The sequence below is a fragment of the Histomonas meleagridis genome (genome assembly GCF_020186115.1).
Source record: "Histomonas meleagridis strain 2922-C6/04-10x chromosome Unknown contig_16, whole genome shotgun sequence".
Taxonomy (NCBI): domain Eukaryota; phylum Parabasalia; order Tritrichomonadida; family Dientamoebidae; genus Histomonas; species Histomonas meleagridis.
This window is the reverse complement of record NW_027150781.1, coordinates 907,188-922,152: the sequence shown is the minus strand read 5'-3', so window position 1 is coordinate 922,152 and position 14,965 is coordinate 907,188. Positions and strand designations below refer to the sequence as shown.

The 14,965-nt window shown below is 32.9% G+C and overlaps 7 protein-coding genes across 7 annotated transcripts; 1 reads left to right on the top strand and 6 right to left on the bottom strand.

The window, feature by feature from the left end:
* Positions 1-352: 352 nt before the first annotated feature.
* Positions 353-1,474, bottom strand: GO595_002138 (Histone acetyltransferase GCN5; the record flags this gene model as incomplete). The annotated part of the gene is made up of 1 exon (XM_067915015.1): positions 353-1,474. The coding sequence occupies one exon, from the start codon at positions 1,472-1,474 to the stop codon at positions 353-355; it is 1,122 nt and encodes a 373-aa protein (XP_067777824.1).
* A 57-nt stretch (positions 1,475-1,531) lies between these two features.
* On the top strand, positions 1,532-2,086 carry GO595_002137 (ADP-ribosylation factor-like protein 2; the record flags this gene model as incomplete). Its single annotated transcript, XM_067915014.1, has 1 exon — positions 1,532-2,086. One exon carries the CDS (start codon positions 1,532-1,534, stop codon positions 2,084-2,086), a length of 555 nt encoding a protein of 184 aa, XP_067777823.1.
* A 155-nt stretch (positions 2,087-2,241) lies between these two features.
* On the bottom strand, positions 2,242-2,604 carry GO595_002136 (40S ribosomal protein S20; the record flags this gene model as incomplete). Its single annotated transcript, XM_067915012.1, has 1 exon — positions 2,242-2,604. The coding sequence occupies one exon, from the start codon at positions 2,602-2,604 to the stop codon at positions 2,242-2,244; it is 363 nt and encodes a 120-aa protein (XP_067777822.1).
* Positions 2,605-8,400: 5,796 nt separating this feature from the next.
* GO595_002135 (uncharacterized protein) lies at positions 8,401-8,850 on the bottom strand (the record flags this gene model as incomplete). Its single annotated transcript, XM_067915011.1, has 1 exon — positions 8,401-8,850. The coding sequence occupies one exon, from the start codon at positions 8,848-8,850 to the stop codon at positions 8,401-8,403; it is 450 nt and encodes a 149-aa protein (XP_067777821.1).
* Positions 8,851-9,037: 187 nt separating this feature from the next.
* Positions 9,038-9,619, bottom strand: GO595_002134 (40S ribosomal protein S5; the record flags this gene model as incomplete). Its single annotated transcript, XM_067915010.1, has 1 exon — positions 9,038-9,619. One exon carries the CDS (start codon positions 9,617-9,619, stop codon positions 9,038-9,040), a length of 582 nt encoding a protein of 193 aa, XP_067777820.1.
* A 457-nt stretch (positions 9,620-10,076) lies between these two features.
* GO595_002133 (uncharacterized protein) lies at positions 10,077-12,623 on the bottom strand (the record flags this gene model as incomplete). Its single annotated transcript, XM_067915009.1, has 1 exon — positions 10,077-12,623. One exon carries the CDS (start codon positions 12,621-12,623, stop codon positions 10,077-10,079), a length of 2,547 nt encoding a protein of 848 aa, XP_067777819.1.
* Positions 12,624-13,225: 602 nt separating this feature from the next.
* Positions 13,226-14,116, bottom strand: GO595_002132 (UBA/TS-N domain containing protein; the record flags this gene model as incomplete). The annotated part of the gene is made up of 1 exon (XM_067915008.1): positions 13,226-14,116. One exon carries the CDS (start codon positions 14,114-14,116, stop codon positions 13,226-13,228), a length of 891 nt encoding a protein of 296 aa, XP_067777818.1.
* Positions 14,117-14,965: the final 849 nt, after the last annotated feature.

The window sequence follows — 14,965 nt, the reverse complement described above, 5'->3', positions numbered from 1 at the left end:
TTATTGATTGAGAAAAATAGAAAATAATTAATAATCAGCCACTTTTTGTGTATCAAAAAGTGGCAATTGCTAACAAAAAGTAAATTTCAAGACGATTATTTTTTGCACACAATCTCGTTTGAAAAGTGGGCATATTTTTCAGGCAAATAAATTTTTTATCGTCTTTCCTTTACATCATCTTGTCTTGTCTGAAAATAACATGAATTTAATTAGCAAACATACAAATGAATATTCCAAAATTAAAACTCAAATATGAAAAATAGCATATAAATAATTACATATCTTTTATATTTAAAAAAATTTTAAAAAATATACAACAATCAAAAACACTTTATTTGTTAAACAAAAACAATTAATGTCTGTGTATAGTTGAGCTTTTTGAAAACAGTTCATTTACATACTTTTCTAATTCTCTTGCGCTCTTTGTGTACACGCTTTCTGGACCATTGAACTTATAACAATTCGAGAAAATAAGCCTCATGTCATGTTCGAATTGTTTCAGTGATGTATATTTTCCATCATTAACATTCCTTTCAAGTAATGATAAGTCCATTGGCGTCTTTATAATGTCAGTATAATTTGGAGCTTCGCTTTTCGAAACAGGTTTTCGAAATGGCCATGATCTTGAATGCTCTTTTGTCTTCTGTACAATAAGTCTCATTTGATCAATGATGTTAAGTTGTGGCGCATTTTCGATGGTGATTCCTTTGATGGAATGAACTGGCCATGAATTAACATAAATAAGTTCTACGTCGGGCATAAGAAGGGAAGCAAGCTTTTTTTGACAATCAGCAATGACATTTATGTGAAGATAGTCAACAATCGGAGAGATTTTACAATGGATTAATGTTGCACCCATGTAATCTTTAATGCATTTAGTCCATATAGATGGATTTAAATTAATGTTTAAAGTAAACCCTTGCTTTTTAAAATACCCAACAGCAGAGTTATCAGCATATGTTAAAATATTGAGAATTTGTAACGCCTGAAGATACATTTTTACTTGTGCCATTAAATGCCCACCAAGACCACGAATTTGTTGTGTTGATGATACCGCACAAAAAGCAATTTCTGCAAAATTTAATGATTGAAATGGTCGAAAACAAATACCACCAAGGACTCTCCCATTTGAAATTAAAACAACAGTTTTGTGGTATTTGTTGAAAACAAGTTTTGATATGTAATTTTCAGGCATTTGTGATAACTCATGATGAAATATGTTCCGAGCCATCGTGAGCCAAATCAATGCTTGATCTGTTCCGTCGTTTGTAACAAGACGATATGTGAGTTCTTCTTCATATTGTGTAAATGAAACTGCTTTTATAGATGGTTTCAATGATACACCAAAATCTGTTGCGGTTAATCGATACATATTTGGTTTTGGCTTTTGGCGCTTCGGAGGTTTCCATTGTGGATACTGTATTGGTCGTTTTTTTAATGAAGGCATTGGCTTCGAAAAAATCGAGCGCCTCATTTCTAAACAGACCTTCTCAATGTTTATGGGGCGTGCGTTTATTAATTAATCAAGTAAATGGGTCTTCTCCATTTCCTCCGTAAACTTAAATTAAAAGAAAAAGAAATGAGAATCCTTTTTCTTGGTCTAGATAATGCAGGTAAGTCATCTGTTATTAAAGCATTTATGGGTGAATCAATTGATGATCTTTCACCTACTCTTGGTTTCGAAATAAAAACAGTTGAATGTCAAGGATATAGACTAAGTTGTTGGGATGTTGGGGGTCAATCCACAATTCGTGCATATTGGAGAAATTATTTTGAATCAACAGACGGAGTCGTATGGGTTGTTGATTCAACAGATCGTGAGAGAATCTCATTATGTAAGGATGAGCTTGATTCAATTCTCCAACAAGAACGTTTGGCAAATGCATCACTTCTTGTTTTCGCCAATAAACAAGATATTGCCGGAGCAATGAAATCAGAGGAAATCCGCGATGCTCTTGACTTAGACAGAATCGAAAGGAGACATTGGTCAATTGTTCCATGTTCAGCAGCAACAAACACTGGTGTAGAAAATGGAATTTCTTGGCTTGTTAATGATATTGCATCTCGTTTATTTACACATCCGTAAATGAAATGGGTCTTACACATATTCATAGGTCAGAAATCAAAAAATTTGTTATTTCATTTAAACACAATCCTAATTTATTACAGCTTAAAAATTATTTGCTTGAACTAAAAGTTACAAAAAATTAGCAAAAATGAAAAAATTCATATTACGAGTATTTACTCAGTGATAACTGAAACTTCAACATGAACTTCTGGCTCAAGTCCAATTTGTGTGACTTGTTTAACAGCAGCTGGTGTTCCAACGAAGTCAATAACACGTTTATAAATACGAAGTTCTAAATGATCATATGTTTCAGTACCATTACCACATGGAGCTCGACGTGTGGTAATTCTTAAGCGACGACGTGGCATTGGGATTGGTCCACGAACCTTAAGATGTTCAGCCTTAAGTTTTTGAACTAAATTATTGCAAACTTTTTGGAGGTTTGGAAGTTTTGAAGATGTAATTGTTAAGCGAATGCGCTGAGTGTTCTGAACTGTTGAAACTTCTTTCTTTTCATCTCCTGTTGGTATGCTCATTTGGGCAAAGGAAAGGCCAAACCGTTTAAAACACGGTTATTGATTGAATTTTTCATAGGTTTATGTTTCTGACATCAGTCTTGAAGTTGAAATTTTTATGATAATAAATTGGAAGAACTTTCATTAATTAGCAAAAATAATATATTATATATATATATATATATATATATTACACATACGGTAAACATAATAATTAATAAAAAATATTCATTTTCTTATAATTTAATAATAACTAACTTTGTATAAGTCAAATGATAATTTCTTCATTTGAGCAACGAATGAAATCGATTGTCATATATTTGATATTTCTTGAAGGACTTGAATTTCATGAAAAGAATAATAAAATTCAAAACACAATTCTTTATGTATGTTTACATATTATTTTTTATGAAAAATACAAATGGAACGAATTATATTCTTGATCGAATGATCATTTATTGAAATTACTTGGAACATTTTTCTTAAAACTCAATGAAATCCATATTTTATTCAATTTCAAAAGAATGAAATGAAAAAACTTTTTGAAGAAAACTTCAAGGAAAAAAAACTTGATTTTAATTTATTAATTGAACTATCACTTTATGAATGATGTGATTTTATTAACCCATTTATAAATGTTTCATGAATTAATTATGCAGCATTTGTTGAATCAGTTCAATGTTTTAAAAATTTACTAACTAATGTAAAAAATACAGGTAAATATGTAGTTACAGGAGGTAATGAAGAAATCATTCATTTATGTGAACAAAATCGAAATGATATTTTTCATTATCTTTACGAAAACGAAATTATTTTTGTTTTTTGTGAATATCGGAACGAATCTTAATGGATCCATGAATTCAAAAAGTTATTTTTTCTTCTTTGTCCAGAGCCTCCAATAATGAATAAAATGTTTCAAGAATTTTCCTATTTATGCTTTAGAACATATAAATTTTAAAAAATTGCAAAGACAGATTTTTGAATTTTTGCTCTGGTCTATAGATATTAAAACCTTGTATAACTTAAAAACAGAATGAAAACTAAAAAAAATTATATAAATCAAGATTAACTATTATTAGTTCTATATATATTTTGAATTTAAACAGTTCTGTTTTTAATTCTAAAGCCCAAAAAATCCTTTTGAAATTTTAGAGATTTCTCAGAAAAAAAAAATAAAATAACAAAATTTGGTTAGAATAATTTTATTGAATATGATATACTTATTTATTAATGTTTCTTTAAATTTAGTTCAGTGGAAAATGAAAAAAAATTGATTTTCTGATTTGTAACGACCGTCTATTTGGTTGACAGCGTCTTGTTCAATTGCTTCTTGAACATGAAGTGATGCTATTGAATTAATCAACGCCGTTTATAACCGTAGCTAAAATTTAGGCTCATGAATTTGGAAACTTTTTGCAATCTTGCAAATGATTCTTTATCAAATAGTGAAACTCGTGTTAATAGCGAAAAAGTATTGCTTGAGTTTTTAGGAGCCTGTCCAATGGATTTTGAAATTTTTTCCTTACAGATGATTATAGCAAATAGTCAAAATCCAAGAAATTCTCAAATAGGTGCAACTCTTCTTTCCCGTGGTATAAAGGTAGGTAATTTATTTCAATCCGTTGAATTTCAAAATACATTTTGGCAAATTTTTTCTCAAGAAATACCAAAAATACTTTCAAATCAAATGCTCCCAGAAAATTCCAAATCATTAATTACTTCTCTTATTGCATTATTTGCAACAACAACTTATAAACAAACTCAATCAACGATTATTCAACAATACATTATGGAATTATCACAAAATGCACAGTTTGAAACATATGTATTCTCTATTATCATCGAAATTCTTCTTGATAGTGAAGATTTTGCAGGTTTTAGTCCAGATTTTTTATTTGCTTTAATATCCAAAGAGTTAACATATGAATCCTCAATTCTTCCACGTGCGCAATTAGTCCTCTCTGTTTGGGGCATTGTAGATAATGACTTTTGTCCACAAGCATTTTTACATTTGATATCAACATTTCCACAAAAACAACTTCCAGGTCTCTTAACATCCATTGACTTATTTGCTGAGAATCATGGTAATAAATTTCAGAGCATTTTACCCAATCTCATTCAATTTCTTTGTACGATTGCATCTTCTCGAACATGTCCATTTCGTAATCTTGCCATCTATGTCTTTGCTTCACTTGCTAAAGGCTCACCTGCCTTATGTTCCAATTCTCAATGTTTTATCAACAACGTTTTCTTATGTTTATTCAAAATCATTGAGGAAACCGACGAGCACTTTTCCATTGAAAAAGATTACAACAACATTTTGCCATGTGATTGTGCCAAAGAAGTCTTACAAAGTATTTTAAAAGACTCAAGCACTCCCAATTATTTAGAATTTGTCAATCAATATAATAATGAGTTATTTAAGCAATCGAACATTACATGGCAACAAATACACTCCATATTTGTAGCGTATTCAGCAATGAGACATATTGAATGGATGAATATACAAGAAGATGAAGCAGTACTCTTTACGATTGAGTTATTAACCATTATTCAAATGCCACAATTTTCGCAACTTAAGTTACGTGTATCAGTCTATAAAATCATATCTAATTTATCATTAGTGAAATCAGAGACATATCAAATATTAGGACAAGATACAATTTTACCATTTTTACTTAATTTCCCAAAAGAACAACATCCTAAAGTACGAAAAGCAGGAGCTAAAGCATTATTATCATATTATCATGAGATTACACCATATAGTTTATATAAATTCTTTAACTTCGATATGTTAATTTCTTTATTAAGACAAGTACCAATTGAACTTCAACAATATATTTTCAAAATTATATATAAATTCGAGTCATGTTTAAAGACTGAATATCAACCTTATGCAATGCAAACATTAGAAATCACCAAACAAATTTATCCTAATATAATACAATTCCCACAATTAAAGATTGCAATAATTAATGTATATTATGGAGCTGTAATTAATATTATGAATCAAAATTTACCATTAGAAACTGATGACTATACGAATTTTTTCTTAAATGAATTATTAATATTACAAAACAAATATATTGATGAGAATTTTGATATTTCTTGTTATGAAGCATTAAAAAACTTAATATTAATTGCTAATATTAATTCGATTAAAGAAATTAGTCAAAGCATTATACAATATTTACAAAAAGATATTAATGTATATACTATAAATGTATTAGAAGATTCTTCGATATATCCATTATCAATTTATTATAAATTAACATCAAAAGAAAAAACATCAAAATCTTTCTCATTAAAATCGACTATTGATGGATTTAATCAAAAAATTGATTTAATAATTTCATTATTATATAGATTAAATATTAATTTTGAACCATATTTAGAAATAATATTTAACTTTACTCAAAACATAGTTACAAAAACAAGTTTTTCATTAACTATAATTAATACATTATTAACATTATTAACTAAAATTATAAAAATATTTCGAAATAATAAAGAAATATTAAATCAATTTTTTTACTTAAGTATGTTTACAATCAATTCAATCATTCGATTTATCGATGAACCAATTCAATCACAAAAATTTGTTGTCCAATGTAAATATATAATTGAACTTATTATCCACTTACAATGGATGAATGAAGAACAACTTAATGAATTATTTGGAAATCTTCAATTTTTATTAAAGAAGTTTTTGGACAATAAAAGTGTAATCGTTCAAACATTAGAACAATTTGGTATTCAACAAGAAATGTTACAATCAGATGAAGATATTGATCGTGATATCGATTTTTATAATAATGCCATTGAAGATATTTGTGCCTTAATCCATATAATGGTTTTAAGTCCATATTTTAATCATTTAATAATCCAACAACAATTCCAAACTAATTTCATACCAAATTTGCCCAATTTAATTTGTAATGAAGCTACACGTGTTGCAGGAATACCTTTAATTAAAACAAGTATTATATTAAATTATCAAAATCAACAATTTGTTACACAATCAATTTTATCATATTTCCAAATAATTAAAACATTTTCACCAATTTATTTGCCAATTATATTCGAACAATTCATCCAAATATATAATATGAAAACCCCATTTAATGATGAAAATATTAATAATATATTAATGATGTATCAAAATATTATTAATGTTTTGGATGGTGATAATGATATCAATGACTCTGAAACTTATACAATTTGTATGTCTTCTTTTTCTTTGTTTATTTTGAACTATTTAAATAATGTCCCGAATTTCGTGAATGTGCGTGAGTTGGCAATTAATTTGTTTTTGAATTCTTCGCAGTTTAAATATTCTGCGCCTTCTATTGTTTATGCGTTTTTGTTAATCGTTTATTTGGTGGAAACAAATGATAATTGTTTAAAGAGTGAAGGAAATGTGATTATTATTTTATATTGGATTTGTGATTGGTTTATAAACTTTAATAAAGAATATGAATCTTATGATTTGCCAAAAGAGAATATATCTGTGGGTTTGTTTAGGGCTTTTAGTATTATTTATTCTAATACCGAAATTATTAATAAATTCGGTGAAAAGGCTCCTCAGCTTTTAATGTTTCTGTTGGAGCAATATAATCAATGGAAAGAAAAAAGGCAGTGAATATGAGGTAATAAATATAAAATAAATTTTTATAATAAAATTTTGTTATGTTTTTCGATTTTTGATTTTAACATTTTCACTTTATATCGAATTTGTATAAAGGAATATGATGTATAACTTAAAAGAAAAAAAAAATGATTTTAAATATGTGGATAACAAAAGAATTCAGAAATTTTACTGAAAAAGAAGAATAAAATAAACTATTTATATAAAATGGATAAGATATCGTGTGGATAATTCGATATTAAGCCTTTGTGTTGAATTATTACATTTATGTAGAGAATATATCTTTAGGAACTCATTTAATCCATTTGAATTTACATAATAATCTTCAATATCCATGGATTTATTGTAGCATTTTATTCAAATTCATTGATTGAGATGATGTTTCGGTATGTTGAAAAATATATAAAATATTTTATAGGATTACATGTTCTAGCTTTATTTGCATTTTGCCCATGAGCGCTATCAAATTGATAAATTTATTTATTGTATAAACAATGTTTAATACATGGACACATCATCACAAATCCATTCCTCGCACAAATTTTCAGAATTCATGACACACACATACTACACATAACTAGAAAAACCAGGGAAATGACTTAAATTAGTTTCTAAGTTCTTCAAGATCTATTGATAAGGAAGAAGAGATTTATTAGGAAAGTATTTAAAGCAATAGACAAAAAAGATCTGTCTCAAAAAGCAATACCCATTTGATGTGGAGAGTTCATTCATCTATTTGAGTTGACAATATTATTCTACGAAAAAATATTAGAATTTTTTTACATCCAAAAACAGCAGAAACTACTTGAAAGAAGCATCTTCAATAACATTAAAAAGAAATGTTTATTAGAAGTAATAATGATGGTTGTGATGCTGATCATCAGTACTGATGATTTTAATGGATTTATAGAAGGAGATTTCAGTGCATGCTATTCCGAAATCTCTAAAACATTTGATCTAAAATTGACTTAATAAATGTTTAATGCTATAATATATTTCTTTTTTCAACTCATTTAATCGGTACTGCTTACGTAAGATGAAAAAAATTTTTTTAGTCCCAAAAAATATAAATTTATTATATTAATATAATAAATTAAATGAATGTTAGGCAAATGTACAAATTTTAAATTGGTTTTCCTATCAATAGTTTTAACATCAAAACTTAATATTTATTGACGCGTCCCAGAGAGTTCAAAAATTTGCAGGTAATCCTCATACAAAATTGTGCTACTTAAATCAAGATTCGCTCTTTGGAGAAAATCTTCAGGTTCTATATCCAGTTGATAAAAACTAAAAATGTCTGTTAATTTGTTGACATCAATAGCACCTTGCTGATTTGAATTTCCTCCAAGTGCTTCAAATGATTGAAGAACAAGGTCATTAAGTTCTTTTTTGTCTTTTTCTTCTTTCATTTTGGAATAAATCATGCAAAATTGTTCGAAATTTACATCCCAGCTCTTATTTTCTTTGTATAATTTGTCTGATTGTGCGGGTAATCCTAGAAGTCGAAGTGCATCAACAACTTCAAATAATGATGCTGTGTCTGAGTCAGATTCTTTTACCCTATCAAATACTTCTTTTGCAGCTTCTTTATCTTCTTGATTAAAGTTGATTTCCATTGTTTTATTATTGAGGATAACGAATTAAACCGTCAAAGGAGACCGTTAACAAAATGAAATGTTTTTTTAAAAAGAATAGTTCTTTATCTATTGAACAATGGTGTTTACCATTTTATTTATTTTTAAAATACCATATTATTATTTATTTTAAAATGAAAGAAAAAATTATCATGACAATTTGTACTGTTTAACGGTTGGATTTGGCAATACGTTCAAGTTCATCCTTCTTACGAACTGCGTAACTGTCATTTGTATTACCTGATGCTGCAATGAGTTCATCGGCAAGGCATTCTGCAATTGTCTTGGATGAACGGAATGCAGACTTACGTGCACCTTCTGTGATGAGAGCGAGTGATTGGTTGATACGACGGAGTGGTGATACATCACATGCTTGACGACGAACTGTACCACCAACACCAATACGTGTTGAATCTTCGCGAGCACCACAATATTGAACAGCCTTAACAAAGACAACAAGTGGGTTTTCGCCTGTAACTAAATTGATGAGATCAAATGCTTGACGAACAATGCGAATAGCCATAAGCTTCTTACCTGCATTACGACCATGGCACATAAGATAGCAAACAAAACGTTCAACAAGTGGACAATTTACCTTGTGGAATTGTTGATGTTGATAACGGCCTGCTGTGTGTGGGAGAATTACCTGTTGTTTTTCGTGAACTGAGATGTAATCAACAAGTGCTTTATCGAGTTGTTCGAAATCGATATCGGAATAAGACCACTTTCCGAAGAGCTTGACGTCTTGCATTTACAGCGAGAGAAAGGATTCAACCAAAGTTTGTCAATTTCCAACGACCAGGATTCCCTCAATTTTGTACGTAAACTATTCAAATTTTTGAAAATTTGCTTGGTGTTGCTTGCTATTATTTTTGATATAAACAATATTATAAAACATAGATTTTTTGATTAAGACATCATTTAAATTTTATATTAATGCAAAAAAAATTGTTTTTCTAACTTAAATGGTGATATCATCCAGCAGGGAGTTCAGTTGCAAAAATTGGAACCTTAGCAATTCGTTCATCTTTCATCTTAATAAATTTATAGTAATTTTCAAACAAATTTCTCATTTTATAAACAAATGTTTTCTCGGAAAAAGTCATCTAATCATTTTCTGCTGACTTTACATATTTTTTAATTTTGTAGTTTTTAAGCCCTATTCTCTGCAACAAAAATTACATTCGATTTGTTATGTTTACTACTTATCATTCTTCTTGAGTTACTGGTTCTGTTTCCTCATTATTTTCTGTGAGGTGACTCATGTTCTCTTCGTTTGCTTTTGGTTTGAGATCATTAAGAACCGATGGCGCTCTTGCGCCCCTTCGCGTCATTCTCCTTCTTGTTTGCACCACTTTATGCGGCTGCTCTTCATCTTCTTGTGGAGGCTGTTGCTGTTGCTCTGTTTCTTCTGGTTGTGGCGCTTCAACTGGCTTCGCTTCATTTGCTACAGAATGCGTGTCTTGTCCCACGCCGCGCATTGCAGCGAGTCGTGCGCGTTGGAACGGCGAAAGATTCGACTCGTCAACTTCGGGTTCTTTATGCGGCTCCGGCGCAGGTTTTGGAGCAGGTGCTGATGGCTTATGCGCTGCCGGCTGTGGAGCACTTTGCCCTTGTCCGCGCATAGCAGCGAGTCGTGCGCGTTGGAATGGCGAAAGATTCGATTCGTCGACTTCGGGTTCTTTATGTGGTTCCGGTGCTGGCGCTGGCTTAGCTGCGGGTGTTGGCTTCGGCGTTGATGGCTGAGATGGAGCTTGGCCTTGTCCGCGTTGTGCGGCGAGGCGAGCGCGCTGGAATGGAGTGAGATTCGATTCGTCAACTTCGGGCTCCTTTGGTGCAGGAGGTTGCGCAGGCGCAGGCGCAGGCTTTGGCGTCGGCGGATGAGCGGGCGCGGGCTTGGACGGCGCAGATGGCTGCCCTTGTCCGCGCTGTGCAGCGAGTCTTGCGCGCTGGAATGGAGTGAGGTTGGATTCGTCAACTTCGGGTTCTTTATGCTGCTCTTGTGCTGGCGCTGGCGAAGGCTTAGCTGCCGGCGTTGGCTTCGGAGGAGCTGTTGTAGTTGCTGTAGAAGGTTGTCCGCGTTGTGCGGCAAGTTTCGCACGTTGGAAGGGTGAAAGATTCGATTCGTCAACTTCAGGTTCTTTATGTGGAGGCTCTTCGTGCTTCGGAACAGGCTTAAGTTGCGGCTTAGCTGGCTCTGAGGGTGCAGCAGCTGGTTTTGGCGTTGTGGCGGCTGCAGCAGGCTGTCCGCGTTGTGCTGCAAGCTTGGCTCGCTGGAATGGCGAGAGATTCGATTCATCAACTTCTTCTTTATGTGGCTCGGCTGGAGGCTCTTCGTGCTTTGGAACAGGCTTGAGTTGTGGTTTGGTTGGTTCAGCTGGAGGCTCTTCATGTTTCGGTACAGGCTTAAGCTGCGGCTTTGATACTGTTTCTTGTGCAGGTTGTCCGCGTTGGGCTGCAAGTTTTGCACGCTGGAACGGTGAGAGATTGGACTCATCGACTTCAGGTTCTTTATGTGGTTCAGGTGGTGGCTCTTCATGCTTTGGAACAGGCTTGAGTTGTGGTTTGGTTGGTTCAGCTGGAGGCTCTTCATGTTTCGGTACAGGCTTAAGCTGTGGCTTTGAGACTGTTTCTTGTGCAGGTTGTCCGCGTTGGGCTGCAAGTTTTGCACGCTGGAATGGCGAGAGATTCGATTCATCAACTTCTTCTTTATGTGGTTCAGGTGGAGGTTCTTCGTGCTTTGGAACAGGCTTAAGCTGCGGCTTTGAGACTGTTTCTTGTGCAGGTTGTCCGCGTTGTGCTGCAAGTTTTGCACGCTGGAATGGCGAGAGATTCGATTCATCAACTTCTTCTTTATGTGGCTCGGCTGGAGGCTCTTCGTGCTTTGGAACAGGCTTGAGTTGTGGTTTGGTTGGTTCAGCTGGAGGCTCTTCATGTTTCGGTACAGGCTTAAGCTGCGGCTTTGATACTGTTTCTTGTGCAGGTTGTCCGCGTTGGGCTGCAAGTTTTGCACGCTGGAACGGTGAGAGATTGGACTCATCGACTTCAGGTTCTTTATGTGGCTCGACTGGAGGTTCTTCATGCTTTGGAACAGGCTTAAGCTGTGGTTTGGAAATTGCCTCTGGTTCTTCCTCGATGTGCTGATCTTCCTTTGGTTCCTCTGTGATTTGTTCTTGGGGAATTTCTTGTTTTGGTTCAGGTTCAGGAACAGGCTCGGGCTTAGGCTCTGGTTTAGGTTCTGGCTTTGATGCAGGCTGTCCCATTGCAAGCTTGGCACGTTGGAAAGGAGAAAGGTTCGATTCGTCTGCTTGTGGCTCTTTTGGAACTGGAGTTGGTTGCGGCTTAGGAACACTTGCTGGTTGAGGTTTAGGAACATTAACTGGTTGTGACTTGGGAATATTTGCTGGCTGTGGTTTGGAAACATTTGTTTGTTGCGTTGTTGGTTGACTTGATGGTGTAGAGGTAACCACAGATGGTTTGGGCTCTTCAGGTTTTTGTAAATCTCGTAGTCTTGATGGACCTCTAACATTCCTCCTAATTCCGGTTCTTCTTGGAGGAAGTTTTTCTGGTGGCGGTTCAGCTGGTACAATTTGTATTTTCTTTTGAACAACGATTCTACCAGGAATTGAAAAATCATCTAAATTAAGTGATGTGCCTGAAAAAAGATCAGTATATGGTGTTAAGTTAAAAAATTGTTTGAAAGATTCATCTTCAGAGACCTTGAAAAGAGAATTCCAAAACTCAGATGTCTCCATTTGAATTCTTGTGATTGCATGTAAACCAAACAAATTTCTTACAGTTTACGTAAACCGTTCAAATTGACTTCACCCCATTTTAGATTGTCCCAATCAATTATTGTGGTAACATTGTTAAGTTCTGAGTTTTGTTGGGATTCGAACATTCCTTCTAGTTACATTTCTTCTTAACGGAAGCTTTCCCGGTATTGCGAATGTATTTATTTTTGGTTGTAAATTTTTTCTTCTTAAAATTGTGGAAGATATAACTGTGCTTTCAAAAATATCTAATAGTGGTGGCGAATTATAAAAATTATCGAAAGATTCTCCTTCTGACACCTTAAACAAGGAATTCCAGAAACGCGAAGTCTTCATTTATAAAAAAATAAATGATTTCATAAAACAAAACTTTTTTCCAACCGTATTATGACAACTTTTTGAACGTAAATTCGATACGAAACGATCAAAATTATTTCAACCTGAAAATGAATAAAAAAATAAATAAAAATTTAAGATAAACAAACATTCTTCTTCCAAGTTCATCCCCAAAAGAAATCAAATACAAAGGAAATTTAAGTCAAACCAAAACTTGTTATTTTAAGTTTAAGACAAACATTTTTATATTATTTAATTGCGAGTAGACAATTCGCCGAAAGGTTTTCATCCTTATTACAAGCGAAGTACACTTGTAAAACGGTCATTCTATCAAATCCAAGTTCTTGCAATCTTTGGATTGATGACTCATCTTCTTGTGTCAACTCGAGTTCATTTTCTGTTTCCACGCCTGGAACCAACCCAGAGTCACCCGTTTCCTCGAGTTGTTCGTTTTGATCAGTTTCGTTTTCGCTTAACTCAGTTGGGGTGCCCTGAGCTTGAAGCGCTTGAAGAATGACATTCGGGTTCTGCTCGTAGAGGGAAGCGATGTTAGGGTCAAGCTCAGCTAGGATACGTCTAAGGACTTCGGGGTTTTCGTTGTGGAGGCGTGTAATCATTTGTGTGATTTCGGAATTTGAATGATCCAAATTAAATTCTTCTGAAAAATTATCAGGATTAGTTAAAAGTGCAGCAGCTAAATCTACACGACCACCAGTGTGACGTAATGCTGTCTCACATTCGGATCTGGTAAACCCAAGTTCGACTAAGGAATTAATTGAGTTTTCATCAATTTCAACATCTTCATTAAAATCAAGTGGAAACATTCCTTCTCTTGTTATGTCAGGGAGTGGTTGAATTGAGGGTTGACTTGGATTGTGAGGGATACCTTCATCTTCTGAATTTGGTAATCGATGTTTGTGTGATGTTGGTATATGCACAACAATAAAGTCACCCTCTGCAAGTTTAAGAGATTCAATTGTGGTGTCATCCTTTAAAGTTTTGCCTTTATAAATAAACATATATTTTCCTGAATGCTGTCGCTTGTTACGGATTAGGTCTGATAAGCTAGAAACTGTTGATGTGGGAGATGCCTCAACTTTTATTGTACTTCCATCAATGAATCTTAAGTTGATTAGCATTCTAATGCCACTTTTTGAGTTAGTGGCACTTTTGGTTTTTTTGAACTCTTTTAACGTTCTCTAAAATAATGTTATCAATTTTCAAATAAATGATTTTAGTTAACCAAAAGCACTCATATATTCTCCTGATAAATTTATCCCATGATTACAGTTATTACATCAATATCTGATTTACGATTATTAAAATTTCATAATTTAGGGTTTGAGTAATTAATTAAATTTTAAAAATTTCTGAAAAATACCTAAAAATTTTAATTCAACATTTGAATCGTTCTTTGTGATAATAGCTTTCGTATGATTTAATCTCTATAGGGCATAATTCAATTTAAATCTTATTTAAACCAAATTTGTCTGCCGTATGAACAACCACTCGACCACTTATATATTCAATTACTCAGCCATTCTACCATTGGAGCAAAAGGCAAAGGCGTGCAATTGTCTTTGAAACTCTAAGGGTACATTGAGCTGGGCGTGTTGGTGTGTTGCTGGTACAGCATATCCTTCAAAAACCAGCAAAATTTTAATTTTTTAACCTTATGAATAAGTAGCCATTTTAAAATGGGTGCTAACAATTACTTTGTTAACCTCAACTAGTTTTTTGTGGATAGTCTGTGTTCCATTTTCTTATAGAGATATTATGCAATTTTTTATTTTTATTTTTCATTTAAAAATTTGTCTTTGACTTAATTCATCCCCTTACTTTGGTGTTATTGAAATAGTTTGTGGTCAACGTGAATGAACCTGCACAGAAAGAATTCATTGTTCGAAACATAAAAAGCGCTAAATGTTTTTCTGGAACCCACCAAACTACGATTTGATAAAACGAGCTGTTTTATTCCTTTTTTTTGA